The 27812-nt window shown below is 47.6% G+C and overlaps 1 protein-coding gene across 1 annotated transcript in view; it reads left to right on the top strand.

Moving 5' to 3' along the window:
• The window catches only part of LOC138569530 (cytochrome P450 3A29-like), a 334912-nt gene that overhangs the window by 253769 nt on the left and 53331 nt on the right, over positions 1–27812 (top strand). The window contains exon 8 of the mRNA XM_069647585.1: positions 10388–10515. Within this exon, the coding sequence (XP_069503686.1) occupies positions 10388–10515 (128 nt within the window). The remainder of the gene's footprint in view (positions 1–10387; positions 10516–27812) is intronic.

Genomic DNA, 27812 nt, shown 5'->3' with positions numbered 1-27812 from the left:
AGTAATTGTCATTAATGGTGTAGAAAAGGAACACGAAAGAAAACATTTTTTTTCTTTTTACTGTGACGAGGAGGAGGCAGATCCACCAGTGTACAATACTGCTAGTTGCCTGACTTCCTTATTTTGGATAATCAGAAATGATGTGATGACGTTGTTTTCTTAACTCCTTTCTTCTAATGTCTTTTGTTTGGCAAATCAGTCCTTCTACAAAATCAAGCCAACAAAACGACGGCAACGTGACAATGCCTTCACCACTTGACCCACCCTTTCTCACCGACTCCAGTCCGGCCTCCAGAGCTCTCCGGGACAAACATAAATACTTAGGTTTCCACACAGAGAAACAAAACAACGTCCCTCCGGAGCGCCCGCTCTCTCTTTCTGCGTGGGTCCTCATAGGCGCGCCAGGTACTCTCGTCGCCAAATGTTATAAAAAGTGATGGGTCTTCCCTTATGAAGCACAAGTAAGTTTATTAGGCACAAACCCGCCACCCTGTCTGCATCGCCACTATCATGCATCCAGCTCATACGAACTCCACCAACGCTCTCACACCCCCCCCCGAGTCTCCTCAGCATTCAACCATAAACATTCTAAGCATGCAGATGCAGCGGGATAGCTTACATCATAATGTATGACATCAATGTATTAGTGATCATGAACTTACAGTATAATATACATGAAGTCTACAACAGATACCTAGTTCCTCATATTTTCATTCACTCTTATAAGAAGCTCCCAAAAGTCCTCCTATAAACTCGTGACCAGGCCACTTGGATACCTAGTTCCTCATATTATCATTCAATCTTATAAGCAGCTCCCAAAAGTCCTCGTTTTCAAAGTCTTCCCTTTCCTCATTTTCCTGTCTATTCTGATCCATTTCTTTGCATTCCAGGGGCAGTTTCTGAACCACTCATACACTGCAAAAATGAAGTGTAAGAACCATAGATCTAAATAGGTGTTTACTGATTGGTTAATTGCTTTAGGATGTCAGAGTTGAACCTTTCACCTGAGCTCCGAGAGCCCTATTTTGGATGAATGACTAACAAGGAATGTCAGTGGTTTTTTCCTGTTTCTTTGCTGTCCGTGACATCATAACAAACACATTTTAGTTTCTGTGATCACTTTCCATTCCAATACTGCCGGAAGTACCACAAAGTACGCTGTTGACTGTGGAGATCTCTGATGAACACGCTTGCGCTGTCTGTGGATTTTCCCTTCAGTGAGACCTCTACCGCGACGAAGCGCTGATTAAGAGAGGACGTCTATAACAGCAACACGGAAGTTGCCTGACTAAAGTAATTTTCCTTCCATGCTGATCTGAACTTGTAGATTTAATTGATTGCCCTCTACTACGCAGAGGATATTGATGGAGACGCAGACGCTGCGTGTGTGTAAATTCATTAGCCAATCCTCACTAGCGTCATGACACTCTCTCCTTTCTTTTGATTTGCAGTTACATTGTGTTTGGCCTGGCTGCCTAAGCCCCGCCCCCGATCCCGCCCCACAGCAGCTAGATGTTCCCAGTGTGCAGCGCACCTGCGCTCGCACCCAGAAGTACCACGAAGTACACTGTTGACTGTTAACTGTGAATGGTGAGAGGTAGCTAGCATATTGGTATAGATTACAACCCTTCCTATGATAGACAGTCGTGTTATTCTTTAAGAGAATGCAGATCTCTGCCCTATTGTGGTAAGCTAAGTTTCAGCGCTTTAAGCAAAGACATGGAACTACGATCCACAAAAAATATGTATGAGCAATCGTATGACCCAGGAAATTCTAAAATAAATAAGGCTAATGTAGAAAACTTGAATAACTTAAAGGCCCCTAGAAATAATCGAGCATATAAACACAAAATTATATCTCAACCTGGGCTCTTGACAGACTGTAAACTTGCTAAAATGACTACCTTCTTTAATAAAAATAGAGCAACCAAGCACTAAAGTGATGCGTGCAGCAATACCTCCTATGACTGCTAAAGAAATAGAATGTAGCACCTCAGAAATTATGAGCGAACTTTCCATCGCTTTTCCATGTATCAGTAGTAAGCTATTGACGCAAGTGATAAGTTCTACCATCCCTACTAATTCAGAGATGAACTCTACTGCTCTAGCTAAACCTAGTATAGCTGAGAGTATCAACTCTGAAATTCCTACTGAGTACATTTTTGAAGAGAATGAGAAAGAAAATATTGAATTTTTAAATCCCAGTGAGTGGTTTGAGATCGACCCAAGCTCAGGACTAATTGTAATTGGTCAAACACGTTTGGCCATTACCAATAATATACCAGAACAACATCCGGATAGCCCTCAAGAGAAGAAAATCAACACTAGTAAAATAGAGATATTAGATGAGACAAGTTTTATTAGTATGAATACAGAAGAGTTATTCCAAGCACTTGAAAATGTTCTAGTGACACTAGTTGAAAAATGGATTCTATAGAAAGTAAACTAGCAATACATTCTTTGTTATTGTATGATATTAGCACTAAAAATCAACACAAGGTCTTTGAGGAAAGTACAAATACTGTGAATGAAAGAGAAAAAGAAGAAATACAAGCAGAGACAAAAATGTATGCTCTAACCAGACCTAATAAGCTAGATGAGTACAATAATGAATATAATGTGTTAGAACACCGTGCACCAATAAAGAAAAAAAGAGGAAATAAAGTGAAAAGTGAATATCAAAGCTCTAAAAAACAAGTAAAAATAAAAAAGAATGGTAAGAAAAAAAGCTATGGTCAAGCAGCCATGTATGGCACTATTAAGTTTAAGCAAGTCAACAATGGATGTATAGTTTGTCGAAAGAGAAAGTATATTGTGCCTCCTATTTTAATAAATATATTAATATTGGCCTACGCCAAGCTGCTCGAAAGTCGCTTGCGAAAGAAATCCGCGTTGCAAGGTCCTGACCTTAAATCCATGTAAGCCGCCATTTTAGGTCAAACCGCCATTTTAGAATTCGTTGTGCAAAAGTCACCCTGTGAGTTAAAATGGTGGACGATGTTATTCCAGAATACAACATGGCCGTCTTGACCTCTGTACATAGCTAATGTGTAACTTGCCTGCAGGCCACTTGTTGAGGTCGTGAACTGAGACCTTGTCCTTTGTTGACCTATGTGTAGAAGGATTACTCGTGCAATGAAACTAATCCACAAGCACATGTTGAGACAATGTATTCAAATACTGAACGAAGAACATCTGTTTAACTACATTGTATTAATGTTTAAGAAGGCCGGCATGGAAAATCTTAGAATACACAGTTATTGCATAGGCTTGTTGATGCATGTATTAAAGGCAAATCAGTTATATGCGGTTGTTTGAGACTTGGCACAAACCCTAGATCGGTGATGTATTAAAAGGAATATTAACCCGAAGTGGGGCTGAACATCGCGCCCACCAAGTGTATAAAAAGCGAATGCATTCTAATGTACAACGTCTCTCACTGAACACATTGAACCACGCTGGAGTTCATTGTGTTGTACTGAGGGCCGATAGCTATCTGATTTTGCTCAGTTTTTGTAACTGGATTCAGTATAAAATAAAGTACTTTTTATGTTCCTTTGTAACCCGTGTTCGGTGTATTTCCTTTTGGGGTACTCAGCCTCGATATTTTGATTCTATTTTCACAAGTTGAGGCTGATAAAAGTGGCGAAATAAGTGACTATGCTATCGACGAGACTGTGAACAGATGTCCAAAATGAATGATTCTAAACAATTGTCAATATATAAAGAACCTAATTTTGCTAGAGTCCATAAAGCCATAATACATGAAAATCTTGGGAAAACTAGCATCAAAGCTACAAGCAAAAAAATGAAAAAGGTTAGCGATGCAGATATTAGAGAGTTCTTTACCAATCCTCCTACGAAACAACTGAACAAAGCGGAAAAAGAGTTACCAGGTCCAAAAAAAAAGGCGGAGATGAAGAAATGCAAAAAACAGAAAAGGGAGGATCCCATTGATGATATACTGATTGATGTACACAAGCTATATGAGAATATTATATGCTTACAAGGTCAAAATGGAAGAACAAATATGATAAAAGCAAATAAGAATGGGGAAGAAATGATTGAAAAATCAAAACAAGCAAAAACAACTAATGAAAAGGAGGAGAAAATAACTGCAAAAATGGGATGAATCGGGTGAGAGGAGACGAGTGATACAAATTGGAAAAATAGATAAAGCCGAGAGTGTTGTCCTTAATAGAAGACACATCCTGGCTCTGTTCTTCCAACGTCCCCTTGTGTATGACTGTCTCAGATGACTTTAAGATAGTAGACCAGCTAGTAGGCACTACTAGAATAGCCACAAATGTATGATGCTTTGAATGGTCAATACATGAATTTATTTTGAGTCAAGGTAAATTGTTTGAGAAACTAGGATATACCTGTAAAGAAAGTTATATGTCAAAAGTAAAACATGAAGAAGAAAATTGTAAACAAAAGGGTAAAACAAACAATCAAGAGGGTAAAACAAATAATGTAGATGCAACAAATCATTAGATGACATGTGAAGAAATAGCCACTAGACCGATTGATAAAACAATTCCTGATGGATATTGGCAATGGCTCCCTGTAGCATTTAAATCCCACTTTGCAGCGAGTTCCTGATGAAAATTAACTTATATTATCTTGGAACACGCGAGGAAATGTGCATTATACATCTGAAGATGGACTTTTAGACAATATAAATATGTTTAGAGTTATCGCGTTACAAGAAACTTGGATTGTAAAAGAATGTGAACTTGATGGACGCAGTAATTTCACATGCAACGCCACCCAAGGACTTAGAGGTCGACCGAAAGGAAGACTAATGATTTCAATAAAACAACCATGGACTGGAAATAAGCATACTGAATCCACTAACATGGTATTAATAGTGACTGTCTCCTGTATTTCGTCAAACATAGAAAAATTGCTATTAATCAACATATACAATCCACCTGGCGGAAAACATAATAAAGAGAACATATTAACAACTGCTAAAATACTTGATGAACTTAGCAATAAGATCCCTCTGATAATAGTGGGCGATCTAAACATAAAATTAAACTGCAAGTCTGAAGCGTTAATAGAACAACAGAACTCTGAACCTTTTGCAATACAAAATAGCTCTAGAGAAAGTAAGGCGTGGCTATCTTTATTAAATAAATATAATTTGACTGTACTAAATGGTAATACCCATGGAGATAGTATGAAAAATGTGAATAGGATAAGTGGAAAGAGTATGAGCACCCTTGACTATATTATTGTGAACAGAAAAGCACAAGAGATAGTTACCGATATGGCAGTAGGATGTAGGGAAGAAAGCAATCACTTGTCTCTATACCTTCTGCTAAAATAGAAAGTAAAAACCAGCAGCATATACCAATTGAATGGTGAGATTGTAGTAAATACGGCAGGTAATCATATTAAATGGAACCCCACTAATATTCAAAAAGGCAACGCAAGAGCTATTCCACTTCTAGATACTTTCATTGAGAAGTATGAACATACTCCAATGAAATTAGAGAGTGATATCTTTGATGAATTCAAAGATGTAACAGATAGAATTAAGGTAGCAGTTATGGTAAAGCGCAAGTATAGATCAATAAATGGAAAATGGATTTTGACTCATAAGAAATTTGACAATGACATCCATATAAGAAAGAAACTGCTAAGGACAAACATTTGTGAATGCATAAATGAGAATGTAAAAGACGGTACCGTGAAGATCCGTAATCTCAAGAGTCAATATAAAAGATGGAAAAATGCTCATCAGAAAAAGAAAAAAGGTGAGATATGGCTTAACTTGGCTAATGCAGCAAAAAATAAAAATGACCTAGGAATGTGTGCCATCATAAATAATAGAAAAGATAAAACTCTTCCGATTAACTGCATTCCAGAGAGCAGTTGGAATGCTCATGTAAAAAAAACTCTGGGGAGTATGACATGTGAAACACTGAGTTACAAAAAAGAGGAGATGATCTGGAATGGAACATACACCGTTGCTTCATTGATAACACTAATAAAGACATTTCAATAGTCGAGAGCTGCGGGACCAGATAGAACATGCAATGCTCTCTTGATGCAAACACCTGAACGATGGGCTAAGGTGTTGTATATTCTATTTCAATGGATTGGTAAATTTGGAAAAGTTCCTGATTCATGGAAAGAGAGTATAATTCTACCTATATATAAAAAAGGTTCACGCAAAGACCCGGGAAATTACAGAATGTTAGCAATGCTTGATATCCCTGCAAAATTATTTGCAAAAAGTTTGCTAAATGAGTTAAATCAATGAATATCTAGCAGTGCGATACTTCCCGACAATCAGTCTGGATTTAGAGGAAAGTCATCCACATCACACAATATATCTATTTTAGTTAGTGCAGTGGAATCCTCTTGGAAGATTCGTAAACTGCCTATATATGTTGCCTATATAGATTTTTCTGCAGCATTTGATATGGTATCTCATATGACATTATGGAACAAATTGAAAAAATGGGGTATCCTCTGCTACACATGATACAACTATTATATCAGGACACATCTGTCCGAGTGCGTCTAGATTTAGAAGAAAAACTGTCTGAAGCTATATCTACGGCACGCGGTGTCAATCAAGGTTGTACTTTAGCAGCGACACTGTTTAATTTATATCTAGCAGATTTTTTAAGGAAAACAGGTCCAACTAATGTTATTAATGAAATTAAATTGGGCGTAGCGAGGCTTGGATGGCTTGGCTATGCTGATGATCTCCTTTTAATAGACTACATTCCAAAAGGACTACAAGCAAAGCTGAATGAACTTGAAAGCTTTGCAGAAGCCAATGATCTAATTATTAACATTGATAAAACTAAAATTATGATGTTTGTGTGTAAAATGATGAAGAGAAATAAAAACCCAATATGGCGGATAGATAAGAGATAGATTGAAGTCATAAACGAATACACATACTTGGGTATCATCATCGAGAATAAACCTAAGTGGAAAAAACATTGGAATTAAACCAAGAGGAAGTGCATGATTGCTACGATGGCGTTAAGCAAATTTATTGGAGGTCAAGGGAATATCTCTATAAGTACCGTGATGAAACTGTATTCTACAAAAATAGTAGCATGTTTGGTGTATGGTGCTGAAATATGGGGCTGCTATTTCAAAAATGAAATTGAGAAATTTGAAGCAAAAATTTTAACATTTTTATTGAGGATGCCTAAAAATCTGCCATACGAGTATATACTACTCGAATGCAAGATGAACGGTGTCTATAGCCGCATCCAATTAATGACTGTTATGCTATATGTCAAATTAACTAGACTCAATAATGACACATTTGCAGTAAAATTAATGGAACAATTTAGATGCAGTGAGAATGATGCTGCATTTCGAAGATTATATAGATGGAGAACGAAATACCTCAAATGGATAGAGATACGTTCAGCTGGTTACTCCTGAGCATTGGCCAAGTAAAAAGAAAAATTAAAATGATGATAGATGAACTTGATTATGATCAAAGAATAGTCAATCTGGCCACCAAATCAAATAGGTTCTTTCTCGAGTATCTAATAGTAAGAGAAAAGAAACCCTCTTATCAGAATGCTTATCCAGCCTGTAATACCATCAGGTGGTATCTAAAGTTCAAATTTAATATATGTAATGTATTAATTATACTTGGAGCAAAGATTTATATACCTAAATAACTCAGATATTGTAGATTATGTGGGATAAACACACTGGAAACTGCTTATCACATATTATGTGAATGTGAAAGTCTGAGTGTTATACGTAATTCTCATCTCATGAAATATAATATGTATAAATGTAACACTTCAGACATATGGCAAAGATTACTTGAAGGGCACGACATGAATCTGATATTTTATATGATGACATTTTATGTGACTATTTTAGATATTTTAAATGAGCTATCAAATAGAAGCTATGTGTTTTAAGACAAAAATGTATATTATGTATGATGGATTTTAGATTTTGCATGATTAATATGCAAAACTTTGTAAAGTTATAAGCATATTATTATTAATAAATTATATATATTTTTTTTAATGTGAAAATACTGCTGAGTTTTACATTCTCTTTAAAGGTATTATGTTAGTTCTAATGAAGCATTCGGAGCCCGCACCAGGGGGCTCTTTTGTGTGGTAGATGACAGCTGCCCAAGTTGGTATTCCTGTGCCAAAGGTGAGGGCCTCTAATGAGGACAACGGTCACCTAACACCCAATAGAGCCTTGATGGTAAGGGCTCTAATGCCATTGGTGCATTTGTGAGGGGGAGGAATTGGCGGCTTCAGCTAGGGATTCCCCTGGCACAGATTGTCCATGTCGCCTTGACCAGTGCTTACTATGTGCACATCACAAAGGGAAGCGTAGAATGGAGCCTTTACAGGTGGTTGGAACCTCCCTTCCAGGCTTGTGGATTGGATAGATTTCAGGTTGGAAGGTTTGAGCAGAAGAAAGGAGAATCGGAGATAGCTGGTTTCTACTATGGCTGGAGTCTGCATTCCACACATTCTGACTGTCATCGGAGAGGAGAACATGCTCAAGGGGGCAGTTCTGTTCTCGCCAATACTCGACTCTTGTCACTGGACTTGCTAACATGCTCAAGCTTCAGTAGTCCCAATGAGTGAACTTGCTCCTGTGGTAACTGAGAGACTGTATGAAGGATCAGAGGAGTATAGGGACCAGTCACATGTATTCGAGTCATGCACCCCTCTCTACACGATACCCATCCACTTGGTGGTGATGGAAATCTGCAGAACTGCTGGATTTGCCGGGATGTGCCCATGTCATTAGGCGCTATGCTTCACTATTGACCATTGGAGCAGGTTGGTGAGGCCATGTGGCCAGCAATGAGATGAGGAGCAGGAAAGGCGGAGGGTGGATGTCTCAACGAGCTGGCTGACCCATCCTTCAACCAAAAAGGAATGCCAAGTCTGCAGGAAGGTGAAGAGAAGCATTATTTTTTTCTGAACGCACAGCACACCCAGTGTAGGGTCTTCTAGAGTGACGCCAGTGCATTCAGCCAGTTGACTAGACCATGGCCATAGGTGAGTTTGATTGCACAATAATTGTATCCCTGGCTGCCTCATTGCTTCCCTTCTAAAGATGAGATAAGCAAGGAGCACACCACCCCTATTTAATATGCATTGGAGCAAAGTGGTTGCTCTGCAGATCAATACATAACCAGGGGTGAATCACTGGGCGTTTCTATGATATCACTGAACGCAAGGTCATGACCTGATGCAACCTGTAATTTTTGTGTGTCCCTACCTATTTAATGGAACTTTGTCTTCCTTAAAATCATGAAAAAATAGTCCATATGCGCCCCTTTGTGAGAACGAACACGCCCCATTGACCTGTTCTTTGGGAAGGTACCCACTCGAGAGTCTGCAGCCACACTTTAGCTCACTGTACCTTTCACAGATGGGAAATACCATTTATCAGTCTTTGTCCCACCCACATGGGCAGTCCAGCACCGAAATGCTATGGCAATTCCCTTCTGAACAAGAGTACTAACAGCAACCCCATACACGTGTTTCAGCCTTGTTGGACCTCATCATCAGTGAGGTGGAGCTGTGCCTCCATCAGCACAGTGAGCAAGGGGTCCACGTCTGGATGACCCTAGGAAACTTATAGTGACTAAACCTAAGTCCAAGGCAAAAAGTCTGAAGCCCAAAAGTCTGACCCATATTTGCGTGAATATATATATGTGGGGGCGGGGGGGAAGTTAATAAAAATGTATAGGTGTAAGGTGGGGGGACTGTGGGAGGTCTCTGCCCACATATATATATATATATGCGAACAAATGGGAAATAAAAAAAGCGGACTTTTGGGACTCGGACTTATGGATTCGGTCATTTCCCGTAGATCCAGAGGTTTCGGATCAGTGTTTTCTCCATGTTCAGCCCCCGAATTTGAGGAATTGTACATTTTAAAAAACCAGGCAAGTTGACTTGTTAATCACATTGCATAGGTTTGCATAGCTTAAACTTAAATACATCTCAATAACAATTGTGAAACGTGTGTTTTTTTGGGGGGGGTGGGGTTCCTGGGGACCCACACTAGTGTGGCATCACTTGGATGTGTCACACAGATAGTCCTTTCATTTGAAAAGCGGAATCCCACAGCTCTTTCGATATCCTTCTCATACTATTTTCAGCCCGTCTCTTCTTGGTCCTTCAGGCCTCATAAATATCTATGTGATGGGGCTCCCTCTCACCCCACCTGGCCGCTCTTGCTGCTTTCAGTGGCCATCCTCATGTCGTTACTAAGCTCTGGAGTGCTGCGCCTTTCTCTGCTCTGTAATCCTGCCCCATAGTTCTAGACGTTAGGAATCGCTTTCTCCGTGTAATAATGTGAAGTGGACCTTTTTGAACTGGGACTCTTTTTCTTTCAGTGGTCTTCCCGTTCCTTGTTCCCATTTTGAAAAGAATGAATGTGAGCTTTTTCCCCAAAGACGCCATGGATTTCTTCAGCAGAGTCATTACCAGCATGAAGGCGAAGAGGCAAAAAGACGACCACACGGTGAGCAAACTATGACCGAAGCAAGGAAATGATTGCTGTAAATGTATAATAAATCTAGCATTATGAATGTGCAGTGGTTTTTAACCTGATCTTCCTGTCTGGGGTAACTGATTTAGAGTACCAATTTCGAATGGCTAATAATAGTAATGTATGTAAATATGTCCTATTTAAAGCACTTTACATTAAAATGCTATATAAAAAACAAATTATTATTATTAGTGACATAACCCAGCAGCGATCATTATTCTTGTCAATTTCCAGATTCCCCTAGCATCACACACAGGTCATCCGTGATTTTCATTTGCATTTTTAATTTTATTTGCATTTTTAAAGCGCTCACGCAGCCTGTTGAGGCGCCGTTACAGGAATATGCCTTTTAGTTGCGTATTTATAACGTGCTTAATACCTGGAGGTTTCTAAGCGCAGTCCCGCGGATCGAACCTGTGTTGCTTTGTGACGTCTTGTTTCCAAGGCGAGCACGTTGCCGCGGAGCTATCCTCCCAGGACAATGATGCAACTCTATTGTTTATTTGGCCATAAGCCAAGGGTAGATACGTCTGCAAGTGAATCATTGTTCTCTGTTCTGCGGGCTTACTGCACTTAGCAAGTTAGAACCCTGCAGCAGGACCGACTCAGCCTTTCATCCTCCAATGTTGATGAATCAAGTGCCATTCACAATGGGGGAAATCATAACACCTTCTTAGAAGCTGAAGGAAGTCTGTCATGAAGTGCTGCATAAGAACACAGTAGTTTTTTAAAAAATAAGCATTTGTCCATCGCCTCTTTACACACAAACGCTCTCGAATATTCTCTTTTTTGTTTTAATACAGGTGGGCTAGTATAAGGTGACGGAAGCCTGCTACTCTCTAGAGGTTTTGGACTTCCAACGCCTATGATTCCTCTCCATTGACTATGCAGGTTAGGGCTAATGAAAGATGCAGTCCAAAACATCTGGAGAGTCAAAAAAACGTTACAATCCTGCCAGAAGGGGTTGTTTCATTGTAATCATGATCCTGTGTAATTGCGGTGCCACAAAACCAAGTAAAAACGAGAAATTATAACAAGACTGTATGCACAGTTGGTTGGAAGCGCTTCTGAAGGTGACGACGAGAAATCCCGAAATGGAGGAGGCACCCCGATAACCCGGGCGGTGTCCTCCTCCTAAAGACTCCCCCTCCCTCCTCCACAGGATGGAGGGGAGGTGCCCGCCGAAGCGCGGCAAAACGGGGGCAAAACCCGCGAAACGGCGCAGCGCGCCAAAAAAGGAAAAAAGCCGGCGAAGGGGGCAAGAATAGAAAGGGGAGGGGCTACCCCCTTTATAGTGAGTGGGCTTCCCACTGCAGGCAGCATCCAGCCTTGGCAGTGGGACGCCCGCCTGCCAACACAGGACTTCGTTTTCCGGCCCGGTTTGCTGCTGGTTCGTGACTCCGGTTACGGTCTCGAGATGCAGTGTTTCGAGTTGAAGGGCGTAGCAGCGTTCGGGAGGTCGGCGCTCCAGTGTTCCAGCAAGATATCGAGTACAGGCCAGAGGAGCGGTGGGTCACGGACAAGGGAAGGTAGGGGCTCAAGGGGGGCGCCAAAATAAATAAGGGAAATATGGACAATCAGGGTACGGTACTGAATACGGGGCTGGGGGGTCCGGTCTCATGCAGGGGAAAGTGCCGGGACGGTATTGCCGACGCAGAGAGGTTTGTTCCTTTAACCTCCATAACGCCCTGAGAGGAGGTCGCAACGCTGTAAATGCGGGGAATGTTGTGAACGGAGACGAATGGGGGCCGGGGAAGAGTGGCTGTGGTGCAGAGCCTGCACTTCGCTCTGTTAGCCTTCTGTCGCGTCTTGGGCTGAAAGATCTAACAGCTGGTGCAGTCGGGATTAATTAATTATTGTTGTTATTATTAATCGGAGTGGGAAGTGTAGTGGGGAAATAACAGGTAGACGGGCCGGACAAGGTACAGTGAGTATGGTCCCAGCTGCAGGATAATTTGCCTACACTGGGTTTGAATTTCCCGCACTTATTCACCCTTTTTTGTCTGCCGTGTGGAGGAAGGCCATTGCTGCAAAGCACCACCGTCTATCCCACTTTTTATCAGGCCGGGCAGTAACTATGTAAATTGAATCCCTAGAGCAGCTGTTGTGTGGACAGAGGGACTAAAACTGAAGACCCGTTGAACCTTTGAACCAAATGCTAATTTATTATTGGAATATGGACCGGGAAGCATGTATGACAGAGTGACGTTTGTAGTCGTACCGTCACAGTAATATATGATATATTTTGTTTATACCGCGCTCATATACAGGCGTTTTCAGAGCGCGAGTGAGGGGAAGTAACACTCACGTCGGATTGGTGTGCGTAGGGGAAAAGTCGATGACGGTAGGGTAGATTTAAAGGGGGAAGGTACGGGTTAGAGGATGGCTCCCCACACCCGCGAAGCCTGGCATCGGGAGGAGGCACCTGCTGGGGGGGCTAATATTGGGGGGTAAACGCACTTGGCACTTGCGCTGTCCTCCAGCTGAGCGTGGCGGTGAAGCAAGCAGGCACCTTGCCATAATCTTGCAGACAGACTGGAAGCTGGCGTCTGTTATGTTATAAAGCCGGTCCGATGGCGCAGGGAGTAGAACGCCTGCTTTAGCATCCGTGCAGAGCCTGCTGGCGCAGGTTCGAATCCCGGCAGGGCCAAACTCAGCTTTTCATCCTTCTGAGCTCGTTTAAATGAGCACCACATACTGTGGGTAATAATATGCAGCGCGCAGATACGGGGGGGGTTCGTAGCGCTATTCGAATGCCAAATTATTATTAGGGCACTTGCCGGTCGGTACTACAAATTATTTAATGGGGTTTCCCAGTACGGGCACGGGGAACTGCTAGAGAATGCTGCATTTTTCTTTCTTTTGTCGCGGATGTCTGGGTACGTTAGTTTTTCTTTCTTTTGTCGCGGATGTCTGGGTACGTTAGCTGCGAGGCTGAGGTGTGGTAGCGGGACGTAATGGGTACTTTAGTAGTAAGCAGTTGTTTTACAAATAGTACCGTGGAAGTTTAACTTTGAGCACACACCTTTTAAGAAGAAGGCTTTGGCATGGGGGGCCGGTTGCAGGCAGGTTTTGAATAATGAAAGTTGTATGTAAGCTTAACGGTTTAATGCTGCATGGTACCACGGTTCATTAGGAGACTTCGCCACCTCGCCTAAGGTCGGTCTTGAAACACAGTTTTAAGTGGTCTATGGGTCGTGCTTTGGGGCGCCCAAGGAGACGGAAGCGCGGCTGTTATGTGCACAGGAGTATTTTATCGGGGCAGGGTAGCTTACGCACCTGCACAGCTTTAGGAATGGCCTGTGTTTTCTCTGAAGGAGTAATGGAGACACTGCTTGAGGCCCAGGGGAAGCAATAGTTACCGAGGAATAGGATTACAGAGGTAAGCACTGATCAAAGGATAATGCACCTACTGCACAGGCATACGTAGGGGACGGGGTACGGTAATCATGTTGGGTGTCCCCTTGTTGTGCCAGGGCTGCACGGCAGGGCACCAATGATGACAAGCAGGGTTCCTGGGTAAGAGGGTATAAGATGGCAGAAGGACAAGGCGCCCGTCTCGGAAGCGGGTACGGCGGAGAGAGATGGGTTGGCTGGAGTTACTGTCGGATAGGAAAAGGAGGTTGTTGAAAGGAATATAAAGAGTTTCTCTACACACTGGGGAAGTATTGGGTTGAGCGGCAGCAGCATTTCTATGTATGGGGCTGGTACTGGAGCAGAGAAGGCTGGCGGGCTGCTGAGCAGGGGTGGAACTCAGTGGTAAAACGAAAGGATCCATCATTTTCGTTTGCTTGGTTAGTGAGTGGATTGGTATAAGAGTACGAGTGAAAGCGCATGTGTGTTTTAGTGGTGCCAATTTCTCACATGCAGCGCAAAAATTTCGGATTCACGTTCTACAGGGCTTCCATCTGCTGTAGTGTTCCGGGTAATGAGGGAAGCACAATGTATTCATGACATGGCCCGGGTTATGTTAACGCAGGGGCAGGCTCTGCATTAGGGATTCCTTAAGGGTTTCAGGTTAAAAGCGCCACTACAAGGCTAGTAAAGCAGCGGAGGGGCGTGGTCCATGTCAAATATGTGGGCCGGGGAACATGCAAGCACGGCCTCTGGGGGCTCCGGATTTTAGGGGAAGTATGGGGTCATGGCATCAAGACAAGGGGATGTGACTGCGGTAGTAAGTAGCATACCAAAGGGGAATATGCACATTTAGTAATGGGCTTTGCATAAACAACCCAAATTAAACGGGACGAATGGCAATTGCCCGTGGTGGAGACATAAAAGTGGGCAAATTTAACTTCCAAGAACCAATACAAATGTTTCCCCCGAAACTCACAATAGCGAACTGGGACATTTCACCTCACTTATTTGTAAATTTTCACCATGTCATATGGGGCAGTGGCGAAGTGTCTGGCCTGCAAACCTAACCGCTGCGGTTCGACACCGGAGACCCGCTTTAATGTCATGGCTAGGTCCAGTGGGCGGTGTCAGGAGATAGGTCTGTGGGACTGGTGGCAAGGGTGACCAAGCTACAAGGGCAAAGTTGGAGTGTGGTTCATCAGGTCGGCAAGCCCAACGCTGCAGTTTAGCCTGCCAAATGAATAGAAGCAGGGAAGGGCCCAGCCGAGGTGGGGAGGAGTTGGGCTCACATGACAGGGAATGTGGCAGGAGGGAGCCTTCCTGGGGAAGATAAAGAAATAGATAGGGGGGAGACGATGATCAGCGATGACGAAGGGGTTTTGGAGCATCAATCATAAGAATACGGCGCAAACCCTCCCGCCGGAAACGGCGCCCTACAAACGGGGTAACGCAGGCAGAGCAAGGATAAGGGGTTGGGGAGCATTTGCTAGATAAAGGATGAGGGAGGGCCATAACAAGCCGGGAAGGGAGCAATAAAGGCAAGTTGGTTTTGGAAAGCAAGAAAAGAATACAGCTCAACCGCACCTGCCAGGAGCGGCACTCTCCCAACAGGGTAACTCCTGAAAGGGCAGGCGGAGCAAAGATAAGGGGTTGGGGAGCTTTTGCCGAATAAAAGGGGTGAGGAACCTATGGCGGGTGCAGTATGAGGAACAAGCTGGAGAGGTGGCATGGACAGAAGGTCCCAGAACAGGCTCGCCCTGGTTAAGGAGGAGCAAGATGGAATGGGCCAAGGGCAGAAGTGTCCCGGAGCATGCCCGCCCTGGTTAAGGCGGGGCAAGATGGAAAGGGGCAGGGGCAGAAGGGTCCCGGAGCAGGCCCGCCCTGGTTAAGGCGGGGCAAGATGGAAAGGGGCAGGGGCAGAAGTGTCCCGGAACATGCCCGCCCTGGTTAAGGCGGGGCAAGATGGAAAGGGGCAGGGGCAGAAGTGTCCCGGAGCAGGCCCGCCCTGGTTAAGGCGGAACAGGACGGAAAGGTGACTGAGGCAGGAGGGTCCCAGAGAAGGCACACCCTGGGAGAAGGAAAAAAAAAAAAAAAAAAAAAAAACCTGTTTGCAGTTTTAAGATGTGCATTGTTCAGGGGAACAGCTGGCGCTACGGGTAAAGAGATCAACAACTGACCAAGAAGGCAAGGGGTGCACGGGGACCCTCCAACCCATCCTGGGAATGCAGTAGGCCCGGTTAGGGCGGTGGCGGTCTTCCTCGGGCTGAGACCTCCCTCGGGAGGGGAGGCTCCGCTGCTCATTCATCACAGGGGGGCAGCGCTAAGCCGCGTCCAACTTAGACCGGTTATGGAACTGGCGCCGAAGAAAGGGTTATTCGGGTCTCACTCAGATCAGATTGGGGCAGTCACGGCAGCCACAGCCACAGCCGTGGGTATGGGGGAAGGAGCAATCAAGCAGAATGGTAGATGGAGGTCTGGGTGTTTTAAGAGGTATATCAGGCTGGTAAAATATAAAATTGACATGCCTTCTCCCCACCAGCAGCAGCCCGGAGGAAAGGAGATAGGTCTGGGTAGTAGGACACTCATGCGGGTCATACACTGGGGAGGTAACGACCTGACAAGCCTGGGAAGGGGGGCTCTAAAAGCGGGAAATGAGGTGCTCTCTACAGGAGCTGGCAGGTCAGTTGGGGAACAGAAATCATTTGGTCAGAGAATTCCAAAGGCAGAAGGGGGTGGGCGCAGATAATCACGCAGCCGTGGAGAGGTCCAGACCAAAGCTAAACTGGGCAATGGCAAAATTCGACAGGGGTCCTGGCCAGATCAGGTAGGGCCTGATTAATTTAAATCCCCAGAGTAGTTTCTTAAGGAAGGGGTACATTTGTCAACTCTGGGGTTAGAGCTATTCTACTGGAACCTCTGCACAAAAATCTTAGAAATGGAGGGAAGGAAGCAGGGGGGAGCCACGGTGGGCGGTAACCCACCTGTGGCGTGGCGGTGTTTGGGCAACCAAACACAAGAGACAGACTCCGGATGAGCCAGGAGAAAGCTGGAAGGGTCTTCGCTCTTCTCAGACCAGCGCCCCTTGGGAGCCTAACACGGCAGGGGCGTCTGGGGGGAACAACAAGGGCTCAGCTTCCCCCAAGGAAACGGCACTCTCCCCGCCCCCGAACACCTGCATGGGCAGGCGAGGCTCAGGCGCAAAGGGTTGGGAGAGTTGGGCCTATGATGGACTGTTGGAAGGAAAGGGGGAAGCATGTTTTTGTACACGGAGCAGTCGCCGCATCTTCAGAACTATTTCCACTAATGTGTGCAGTGGTGGTTATGATATTGTGAAAATAAATCTGCGGCCTTTTATGCCAAACAAAGCAAGACTCATGTTACACCTTTTCTGGGGGGGGAAAAGAGGAATGAGTTATTGCTATGTAATGGGTCCAAAATGGACGGATGCACGGGTTATGAAGGTGACGACGAGAAATCCCGAAATGGAGGAGGCACCCCGATAACCCGGGCGGGGTCCTCCTCCTAAAGACTCCCCCTCCCTCCTCCACAGGATGGAGGGGAGGTGCCCGCCGAAGCGCGGCAAAACGGGGGCAAAACCCGCGAAACGGCGCAGCGCGCCAAAAAAGGAAAAAAGCCCGCGAAGGGGGCAACAATAGAAAGGGGAGGGGCTACCCCCTTTATAGTGAGTGGGCTTCCCACTGCAGGCAGCATCCAGCCTTGGCAGTGGGACGCCCGCCTGCCAACACAGGACTTCGTTTTCCACCCACCCACCCTACAAACAGAACATGCAAGGAGGCCTGATCGTCGACGTCGCAGGACAACAGGCGGTGTGGCGGTGTTTGGGCAACCAAACACAAGAGACAGACTCCGGATGAGCCAGGAGAAAGCTGGAAGGGTCTTCGCTCTTCTCAGACCAGCGCCCCTTGGGAGCCTAACACGGCAGGGGCGTCTGGGGGGAACAACAAGGGCTCAGCTTCCCCCAAGGAAACGGCACTCTCCCCGCCCCCGAACACCTGCATGGGCAGGCGAGGCTCAGGCGCAAAGGGTTGGGAGAGTTGGGCCTATGATGGACTGTTGGAAGGAAAGGGGGAAGCATGTTTTTGTACACGGAGCAGTCGCCGCATCTTCAGAACTATTTCCACTAATGTGTGCAGTGGTGGTTATGATATTGTGAAAATAAATCTGCGGCCTTTTATGCCAAACAAAGCAAGACTCATGTTACACCTTTTCTGGGGGGGGAAAAGAGGAATGAGTTATTTCTATGTAATGGGTCCAAAATGGACGGATGCACGGGTTATGAACATACTATGTTTACTACCCTACATCCATGCTTTTCTCTTGCTTAATGTAGAAAGTAGAAACATTGTAAGGGGGCGCTCGAGAGCCAGAGCAAGATGTATTCTGGGTGAGCAAGCTCTGTTTATGACGAGCGAGGGTGCTAAACAATTTCCCTGTTCCCCGATTGCATCGCTGATGGTGTGGTTCGGCAGTGGATGACCCAGAGACGCTACCGACCGATTCTGAGATCTGCCCAAACTCGGATGCCAGAGATCCGAGAACTGCTTCTTGCCTCGGTCCTGTGTGGGTCGGCGTAGTAGACTGCAGTTACGCCTGTACCGGCTCACGCCTATGATCGATGAGATGTGAAGGTTAGCGGTTTGCTTCGTGCCCTAAAATTCCCTACTGCTGGAGCGTCCCACATTGTGGAGTGGAAGAGGCACGCTAAATGTTCTGGAGCGGCCTGATGCCCGCTCGGGCCTCCCGGGCTGACTGGTGAGGAAGCACAGAGGCGAAAAGCGGCTGTGACCGAGCATGGAGCAGGCGCCCAATATCCCGACCTCCTTGCTAGGATTCCGATTCCCACAACACAGCCACCATCAGGACTGCAGCACGAGTTTTGCACATGGACCCTTCTCCCGAGGACCGCTATGCCGTTATGAATGGGGACACGGCGCGAAACACAGTGGCTACCTAACCACAAAGCAGATGACACCTGCCGGCGCACCGCGTTCCCTCCCCAGCCAACGAGCGCTCGCCCTGACACAGGCTACAATGACACCTGTTAGCCTATTGGAGTTGGCCTGCATAAAGAAATAGCAGAAAGTGGAAAAGCCTTAACCTGGCAGGGAGAGAAACCAGGTTAACTTGGGAGAGCCATTGCCCAATAAGCTGAAGGCAAAGCAAATGCAAATAACATTTCAAGTAGAAATCAGCACTTTTTGAATGTTGATCCATTAAAGTAAGTATTCTGAATACTGATCTGGATGACAGCAGTTATGTGGAAACCTATTTATTTATTTATTTACTTATATAGCGCCCCTAACCCAAAGATATCTGGGAGAATTACTTAGGAGTACAACATATTATCAATTTGGTTACAAACAAATAGAAATAGGCATAGAAATAGAAAACAAGACATTAACAGGGTAATTCATGGAATTAATATGTCCGAAAAGGGGAGCGCATGTGTGAAAATCACAGCGCACACGTGCTAAAGCCACGCATGCAGCCGTTTGTCAATTCATGGAATGCGTTGCACGTGTAAACCCTGGGATGTGCGCCAAATCCGTGGGCGGCGCACACGCGTGCACACGTCACTAAACGCTGTGCGCGACGCACACAGCAAAAGCGCACACCGTGTAGCGCACACAAGAAAAGGGGGAGGAACACGTGGTGTAACACGCAGAATGGGGAACAACGCATGAAAATGTGGGAGTTACGGGGGAAGTACCGCAGGTAAATGCTCGCAACGCCCACATGCGCGCTAACAACATGTATTCATGGAATCGAACAGGGCAAACCCGTGCGCCAAAAAAGACACGCTAGTCTGGAAATACGTACACCAGCAGGAAGCAGGCGTAAGCGGCCCCGCGCAGCATAAAAGTGCGCGCAAACAACAAACAAGCTCATACGCTATGATGAATATACCGTTCCTCGCAGCAATGGTCGTGGGACACTGCTGGAGGAGGAGGCTAGCCAGGGTCCGCATTTTTTTACCCAGGACCAGCCTTTTTAGGATGCCTGATGACCAGGTCTATGGGAGGTACAGGTTACCACCCCAAATCATCCTAGAACTGGTTGCTGAGTGAGAGGATGAACTCACATAACCCACCCTGTGCTCCCAAGCACTTAGCCCCTTGGAAAAGGTGCTCAATGTACTGCATTTCTTGGCTACTGGGTCATTTCAGCGGACAAGTGCCATAGTTGGGGGTGTCTCACAGGCCACGCAGTCACGCTGCCTACACCAGGTGTTAGTGATCATGACTGCACGTCCCTCAGTCCGCAGGCACATATAGATGCCCAGAACACCTGCAGAAAGGCAGGCCATCTTCCAGGACTTTTACGGGGTGGCACACTTCCCCAAAGTGCTAGGTGCCATTGATTGCACCCATGTGGCTCTACGTCCTCCCAGGGCCACTGAGCACATCTATCGAAACCGCAAGCACTGGCATTCCATCAACGTGCAGGTTGTATGTGATGCCAAGGGAATCATCACCTCAGTATATGCCAACTATCCGGGGTCCAGCCATGATAGTTTCATATTCCGAATGTCACCCCTAAACCGGGACCTGGAAGCTGGGAGGCATGGCGACACATGGCTAATTGGCGAGTACAAATGCCTCTGCACATGCATGCATGTCAGACACTGAGAAATGGGAAAACCCAACTAATGACAACCATTATCACCTCCCCAGGGGACAGTTCCTACCCTCTGAGCACTTACATGATGACGCCAATACGTAACCCCACCACACCACCCGAGGTAAGATGCAACACAGCCCATATTGCAACCCGGGGCATAGTGGAGCGCACATTCGGAGTGCTGAAGTCACGCTTTTGCTCCCTCGACCGCTCTGGTGGGCAGCTGCTATATGCGCCCCCGTAGTGTGCAGGATCATAGTGGCAGCATGTATCCGGCACAACGTTGTAACCCATTTCTTCACCTAAAATCACACCCCTGCGGAGTGCACACAGGCCTGGCACATACCAGCTGACAATTTATGATGATGACAAAAGGGACAGTCAACTGTCACAACCATACCACCCTGAGATTGTTTACCTGGAAGTGCTACATTGTGTGCATCCCTAGCTACTTAAACACACCCAATGCTGTGTCAGTAAAAGGCACACATTCATGCAGCATGAAGGAGTACCCCCTTGCAAAATACTACAACCAAATAGTGGGATGTCACCCAACCCCTCCCTAACCCCATCTCAGCTACCCAACACACCATGGCATGGCATGCTATGTGAAAACAACCAAATGAATGCACAACACATGACACAAGTGTCACAAAGTGCACTGTCCCAAATGGAAACAGGCCAGAGACAATTTCCTCTCACTAATGAAAAAGAAACAGCACACATGAACAAATACTTACCAGCAAGACAAAACATTAGTACAGGATCCAACAGTGGCAACGTATGACATGTGTAGGTGCACAATAGTCAATCAGCCTGATTGATGAAATCATTCCCATAATAAGTAAACAAATGTGGGGCATTGTGGGGTGAAATCTATGTCTGAAGTATGTTTAATTTGGGGCAGAACGGCACAAAAATGTGTGTTAATCATGCAAAGGATTCCATCAATCAGGCAGAATGAACAGGAAAACAGTATGAACAATGTTGTGGCATGATGGCAGTTGAAGGGCAAGTGCAATAATCAGGTGCAAATTGTTAACTGCGGTCATAAGCAATACTGTAAAACCCAAACCCAAGGCTGGGGGAAGGTTTGGAGGCACCACATGGGTGACCCATAGCAGTGATGACTACCCAGCCTCCCCTGGCACTCAGTCAGAACACATCACCCAAGCAACATACACATGGTTTGCACACACATGCATGCCCACTCACCGGACATTGCCTCAAGATCTGGTAGGTCTCCCACGCCTTGGATCTGATCCTCTGTGATGAAGCCTCCAGCGATTGACACATGTTCTGTGAGTACTTCCTCCTCTGGTGGAGATCCACTGCCAGTCACCAGAGTAGAGGCATGATTGGAAGCCAGCTTGTTTTTTGCTGTGCGTTTGAGGTCATTCCACCGCTTAGAGCAATCATCAGCTGTGCGCCTCACGAATCCAAGGGAACTAATCTGGTCCGCAATGCACTGCCAGTGGGCCCTACGTTGAGCAGTCATAGTCTTGCACCCTGCAGTCACCAGCATTTCGTGGCCATGGGCCAACACGTAGCCCACAAGTGCGTCTAGTTCCACATCATTGAAACTCCACTTCCTTGACGTGCCGGAGGGGTGAGTCATGTCTGGGGTCCCAGCCTGTACCGCAAGAGCAATCTTTTCCTCTTGAGAGGTGGTGCAGACTCTGAGTGGCTTACGCCACTCTGGTCGGTAGGGGCTGAAGCGCAGGTGGACTGGTCACTGGAAGTAGCCAAAGGCACGATGACCAAAGGTCTCACTGCAGGCATTGGCTGCTGGGTGATGTTGGCAGGACCAACCTTGGTGTGATGGACTTGGACCAACACTGTCCCGGCAGGGTGATTCGGAGCTGAGGTGGATTGAGCTGCAGCTGCCCCTGCAGCCTCCTCACCCTGGCTACGTGGGGCAGCAGATGACATTGCTGTATACAAGGAGTACGAACTGGAACCGTTGTGAAGTAATCGCGTGTGAACCGACAAGAAGTACAAGAATCACCCGCTCGCTCTCCACAAAAAGCACGTACAATAAAATGGCGTCCTACGTGTACCTTTTAACCCTGCCCACACATGCCATGTCACTTACACGCGTACGCGCTAAGGGCCTTTTCTCCAATTACACGCAGTGACACCCGGACATGCAGTTTTTGCACGTGTAGAATCACTATTCACCCGTGTGGAGGGAAAGGCCCATGCGCGTTACGTCACAGATGCGCTTACGCACTAAGGGCCTTTCCTCGAATTACACGCTGACGTGCATTTTTTTCAAGTGCCAAATTACTCCGTATCAAGCTGGCCACCCGACAACACATGGAAGACCACGCTCCTGCCCAGGAGGCCATTTTCCTGCCCCTCAGAGCCCCGAACCCGCTCCCAGCTGCCATCTGCTGCTGCCTACCTGCCTGCTGGCCATGTGCCCTGCTATTTGGTGCCTGCACGTCAGCCATCTGCAGGGGTCCAGTTGCTGTGACCACCCCTGCTGGAATAGTAGGCTCCCGATTGAAGTTTCATCGCTCCACAGACCAGCACCAGGACCCAGTTGCCCACCTACACCTGCCTCAGGGGTTGCCATGTCGGGGGAAACACCATCAGAGACCACTGGCAACCCCCAGCCAGAGAGGCAGAGGGCTACCAGCTTCAGTGCCGCAGAAGTTGGTATCCTGGTGCATTATGATGCCCTCTTCGGAAGAGCACGCGCCGACAATGAAGGACGGAAGAGGATCTGGAAGGACATCATGGCTGCCATCAACATGGAGGGGGTGGCAGCCCGCGACATACAACACGTCCGGAAGCGCTGAGAGGACTTCAGGTCCAGGACCCTCAGCAAGGCCCATCGCCTCTTGGAGGCAGAGGATGCAGAGGGGTGCCGGGTCCGCCTTTGCAACAACCAGATGAGGGTCCTGGAACGTATACACCCAGCGCTCCACCTCCAGGTCCTTGAGAGGCACACCCGTCTGCAGTCGAGCGGTAAGTGTCCATGTGTACTGATTGGACGCAGTGCATTCTTGAGGTTTGCCAGGAGTGTGCAGCTTGGACATATGTCTGGAAAGGGCCATGTATGGTTGTGTATGTGCAGGGACATGAGCCGGCCGCATGTGAGTCCAGTCATGTGTGAGGCACATCAATGGTATATGTGTTGAAATGCATGATGCACGAATGCATGTGGGGATGCACACATGTTAGCATTTCTGTGCATGTACTGTGGTATGTTTGGGGTGTGAGACATGGATGCTGGTTCCACCTTCATGTACGTGCACAGTGTACATGTGTGTGTATTTGACATGTGTTGGACTGTGATACACCATGGATGCATGTGACACCGACATGTAGGAGGCTGATTGGCAGATGTGACATAGTTGCCGATTATTTCACTGTGACAGGTGGTGGAGAGGACAGATGCATGTATGTTTGGTGGCATGTGTGCATGTGTTTGGCACTCCCCTTGTTGCTATGACGTCAGGCTAACCTTCGGATGCTCATGTTGTTGTATGTGTATGGATGGTGGTGCCTGCTGCAACATTCCTGTTAATTTGTGCATGTGGGTGGGTTCAAATGATGTGTGTTGGGGAGTGTGATGCCATTTGTGAAGTTTGACACTGCCACTCATGTGCAACTGTCATGTGTGTATCAGACCATTGTACAGTGCCCTGATGCCTGTGTTCTGTCTCTCCCTGTCTGCAGGGTCAACTGATGAAGAGGGCAGAGACGGTGCTGTGGAGCACAGCGGCAGGGATTCCACCACCAGCCGGAGACGCAAGGCCCAGCTCCCCTCCCGGGTTGTCATCTCTACGGGGAGTGAGGAGTCTGGTGCCACGTCCGCAGCCGCAGCTGCCGAGAGTAGGTCCAAGAGGCGGAAGTCGGAGCTGGACTCCTCGGTAGCAGAAGGGCCAGCTGAGACCCCACAGGGGCCTATGGAGGAAGATGGCACAGAGTCATCCAGGTTGTTGGGGGGTTTGGTTGAGGAGGCCGTGCGAGGCCCACGCACAGGGCCTGGAGGGGGGCATTCCACTGGTGCTAGTGGTGCAGTACAGGGGCAGGGACAGGAGGCAGCACAGGCCGCCGCGGAGGTTCGTATGTGTAATCCTGTCCCCGATCCTGTGACTGCATAATCCCGCTCCAGCAGGGATGCCTTCGTCCAGACCCGTTTTCAGGGAGGGGATGTGCGAACAACAACTGGCCTTCCTCTCCCTGTGGACGTGGCTATCCGGGACCGGGTTGAGCCTGTCCTGGCTGGGGTGGTGTTGCATCAACGTGGCATTCAGGATGACGTGCAGGGTTCTCGTGTGGGCAATGCACGTCATTTTGAACGCCTCATTGACTGCGTCGACCTACTAGGACGGGTCAGCAGTGCTGGGTTCCTCCGTGTGCTGGAACTTCTATCAAACCCCTCCTCAACTGAACCCTCTATGCGCCAGTCGTTCTCCGTGCCATCTTTCTTCCCACGTATCACCTGGGCACCCAGTGGAGCTGGCCCTGATGCAGCAGCCAGGCTGGTGGAGGACCCATCCCTGCCACAGTCGGCAGTCAGAAGTCCAGCAGGGGTGGCCACCCCAACAACTGGACCCCAGCAGGAGGAGGACGTGCAGGCATCGACAGGCAGGGCACATGCAGGGCAGCAACAGGCTCAAGGTGGGAGCAATGATGGTTCGGGGCCATCAACATCACTGGGGCAGGCATCGGCCAGAGGGAAGGAGGACCCTGGATTGGGTGTGTCTTCCGTGTGGCAGCGGTTGGGCCGGCAAATAGATGCAGAGCGGCGGCTGGCGGAAGAGGCATGGCTCACTATGGTCAGGGCGGAGAACTCCATGCGCAGGGCGTTGAGGCGGGCTGAGTGCCTCGAGGCAACTCGCAGGGAGTTTGAGGAGGCCATGGCTGCATCCCTGCGAGACCTCGGGGCCAGGGAAGAGGCCCGCCTCCAAGACGTTGAAGAGGAGTTCGATGATGCCCTGGCCCGGGACATCAACAAGTGAGCCGTTGGACTTGCCCGCCACCTTTATACATAGTTCTTCAAGGTTAGGTTTCCTTTGTGTTTTCTTTATTTTGGAGTTCATGGACTTTGCTCCACTTTATGTACATAGTTATTTTTATAGGATGTTTGTTAGGTTTCCTTTTGTTTGGGCATCATGGACCCTTCGGACTTGCAGTGTATATAGTTCCAGAATTGTACATACTTTTGTTATTGTTACATCTCATGGATCAATGTTTTATTTTAATTTGTTCATGTACTTTTTTTGGACATTGGATATGGACCACTTAACTTTTTTGCTCTTGTGGATTTTTGTTTTACATTGGATTTTTTTTTTCTATGTCATCATTTCTTACTTTACAAGTTTGATATATCATTATGTTTTTCCATTACATATTTTAATACAAATAATATATATTTGTTATTGGTGTTGTGTGCTGTCATTGGTTTTGTGCATGTCTCAATGAGCATTGCCTCAGTCATGTGTTGGCACTGTGTGGCTCTGTTGTCCATTTCTCCATGGCCATGTAGTTCTTTTGAGGCTCTCATGGCATGGGTAATTTGGGAGTGGGTGCAGTGGATGGTTGTGTGCTTGTGCTGGGGGACAGGGTGGGATTTGTGTTGGCATTAGGCCCATGGGTCTGTTTTGTTAGAACATGGTGTTTGGCGGGCCTCATATCGGAGCCTGCTGGCAGGTGCCCCTCAATGGTGGGTCATTTGGAGGACGTGAGTCGGGGCCTGCTGGCAGGTGCCCCTCAATTGTGGGTCGGTGGGTTGGTGGAGGACGTGAGTTGGGGCCTGCTGGCAGGTGCCCCTCAATGGTGGGTGGGGGACGTGATTCGGGGCTTGCTGGCAGGTGCCCCTCAATTGTGGGTGTGTGGGGGACATGAGTCGGGCCTGCTGGCAGGTGCCCCTCAATGTTTGGTGGGTGGTGGGTGGGGCATATGAGTTGGGGCCTGCTGGCAGGTTCCCGTCAATGGTGGGTGGGTGGCAAGTGTGGGTGGGGGACGTGAGTCGGGGCCTGCTGGCAGGTGCCCCTCAATGGGTGGGTGTCACATGAGTTGGGGCCTGCTGGCAGGTTCTCCTCAATGGTGGGTGGGTGGCTGTGTAGGTGCGGGACGTGAGTCAGGGCCTGCTGGCAGGAGCCCCTCAATGGTGGGTGGGTGGGGGACATGAGTCGGGGCTCACAAGGTGCCATGTGTGCTGCCTGCAGGGCATGGTCAGGGGTGTAGGGTACTTCCCTGTGGTGTGGGCTGCCTGCAGGGCATGGGGAGGGGGGGAAGGGCACACTCGGGAGGGCCCACAATGACAAATTGCACGTGAAACTCCCCACTCACCCCGGAAATACACATAGCCCGCTCGTGCCAGGCCTATCGCGTGTGAAACTCCCCACGCACCCCCAAAAAACATGTAGCCCGCTCACGCCAGACCTATCGCGTGTGAAACTCCCAGCGCACCCCCCAAATACACGTAGCCCGCCCACGCCAGGCATATCGCGTGTGATACTCCCCGCGCACCCCCGAAATACACATAGCTCGCTCGTGCCAGGCCTATCGCGAGTGAAACTCCCCGCTTACCCCTGGAATATGCGCAGGCACCCCATCCACCCTGGGCATCCCTCACAGGCAGCCCACTCACCCTCCCCATGCCCTGCAGGCATGCCATCCACCCTGGGCATGCCCCACAGGCAGTCCACTCACCCTCCCCATGCCCCGCAGGCATGCCATCCACCCTGGGCATGCCCCACAGGCAGCCCACTCACCCTCCCCATGCCCCGCAGGCATGCCATCCACCCTGGGCATGCCCCACAGGCAGGCCACACCACAGGGGGTACTTTTTCTATGCAATGTACCTGCCGTAAGCGGGGTACGCATATTCAGAGCGGTGCGCGAGTACATTTTCACGCGTTTGGGAGCAGGGTACGAGTAGTATTTTCACGAAATTACAGTGTAGCGGCCCTGTAAGCGGGTCCAGGGATAGCACGGCCCTTTGCGCCACATTGGGGATTTCAATGGCTTTTCCTTGCGCAAGGGGTGTTCTTGGGGGCGTAACTGGCGCTGCGGAATGTTCGCTGCGCCAGCGCTCAAAATGGCTTGGAAAATCCATGAATACGCAGTGCGCCAGAATGCTGTTTAGCGCACACGGCTGGCGTACGCTGGCGCACGCTCCCTCTCTGTGCTACTTGCGTGCGCTGGCTCTGCGCTGAAATCTATGAATTACCCCCAGTGTGTTGCAAATAGACAGGCATTTTTATGAAGAAACATTAGAAGTTGTGAATCAGAGGCACCTTTATCGA

Source organism: Ambystoma mexicanum, chromosome 2q, assembly GCF_040938575.1.
Source record: "Ambystoma mexicanum isolate Mex_15411 chromosome 2q, UKY_AmexF1_1, whole genome shotgun sequence".
NCBI lineage: Eukaryota > Metazoa > Chordata > Amphibia > Caudata > Ambystomatidae > Ambystoma > Ambystoma mexicanum.
The sequence above is the reverse complement of the archived record's forward strand: the minus strand, read 5'-3'. Positions and strand labels throughout refer to the sequence as shown.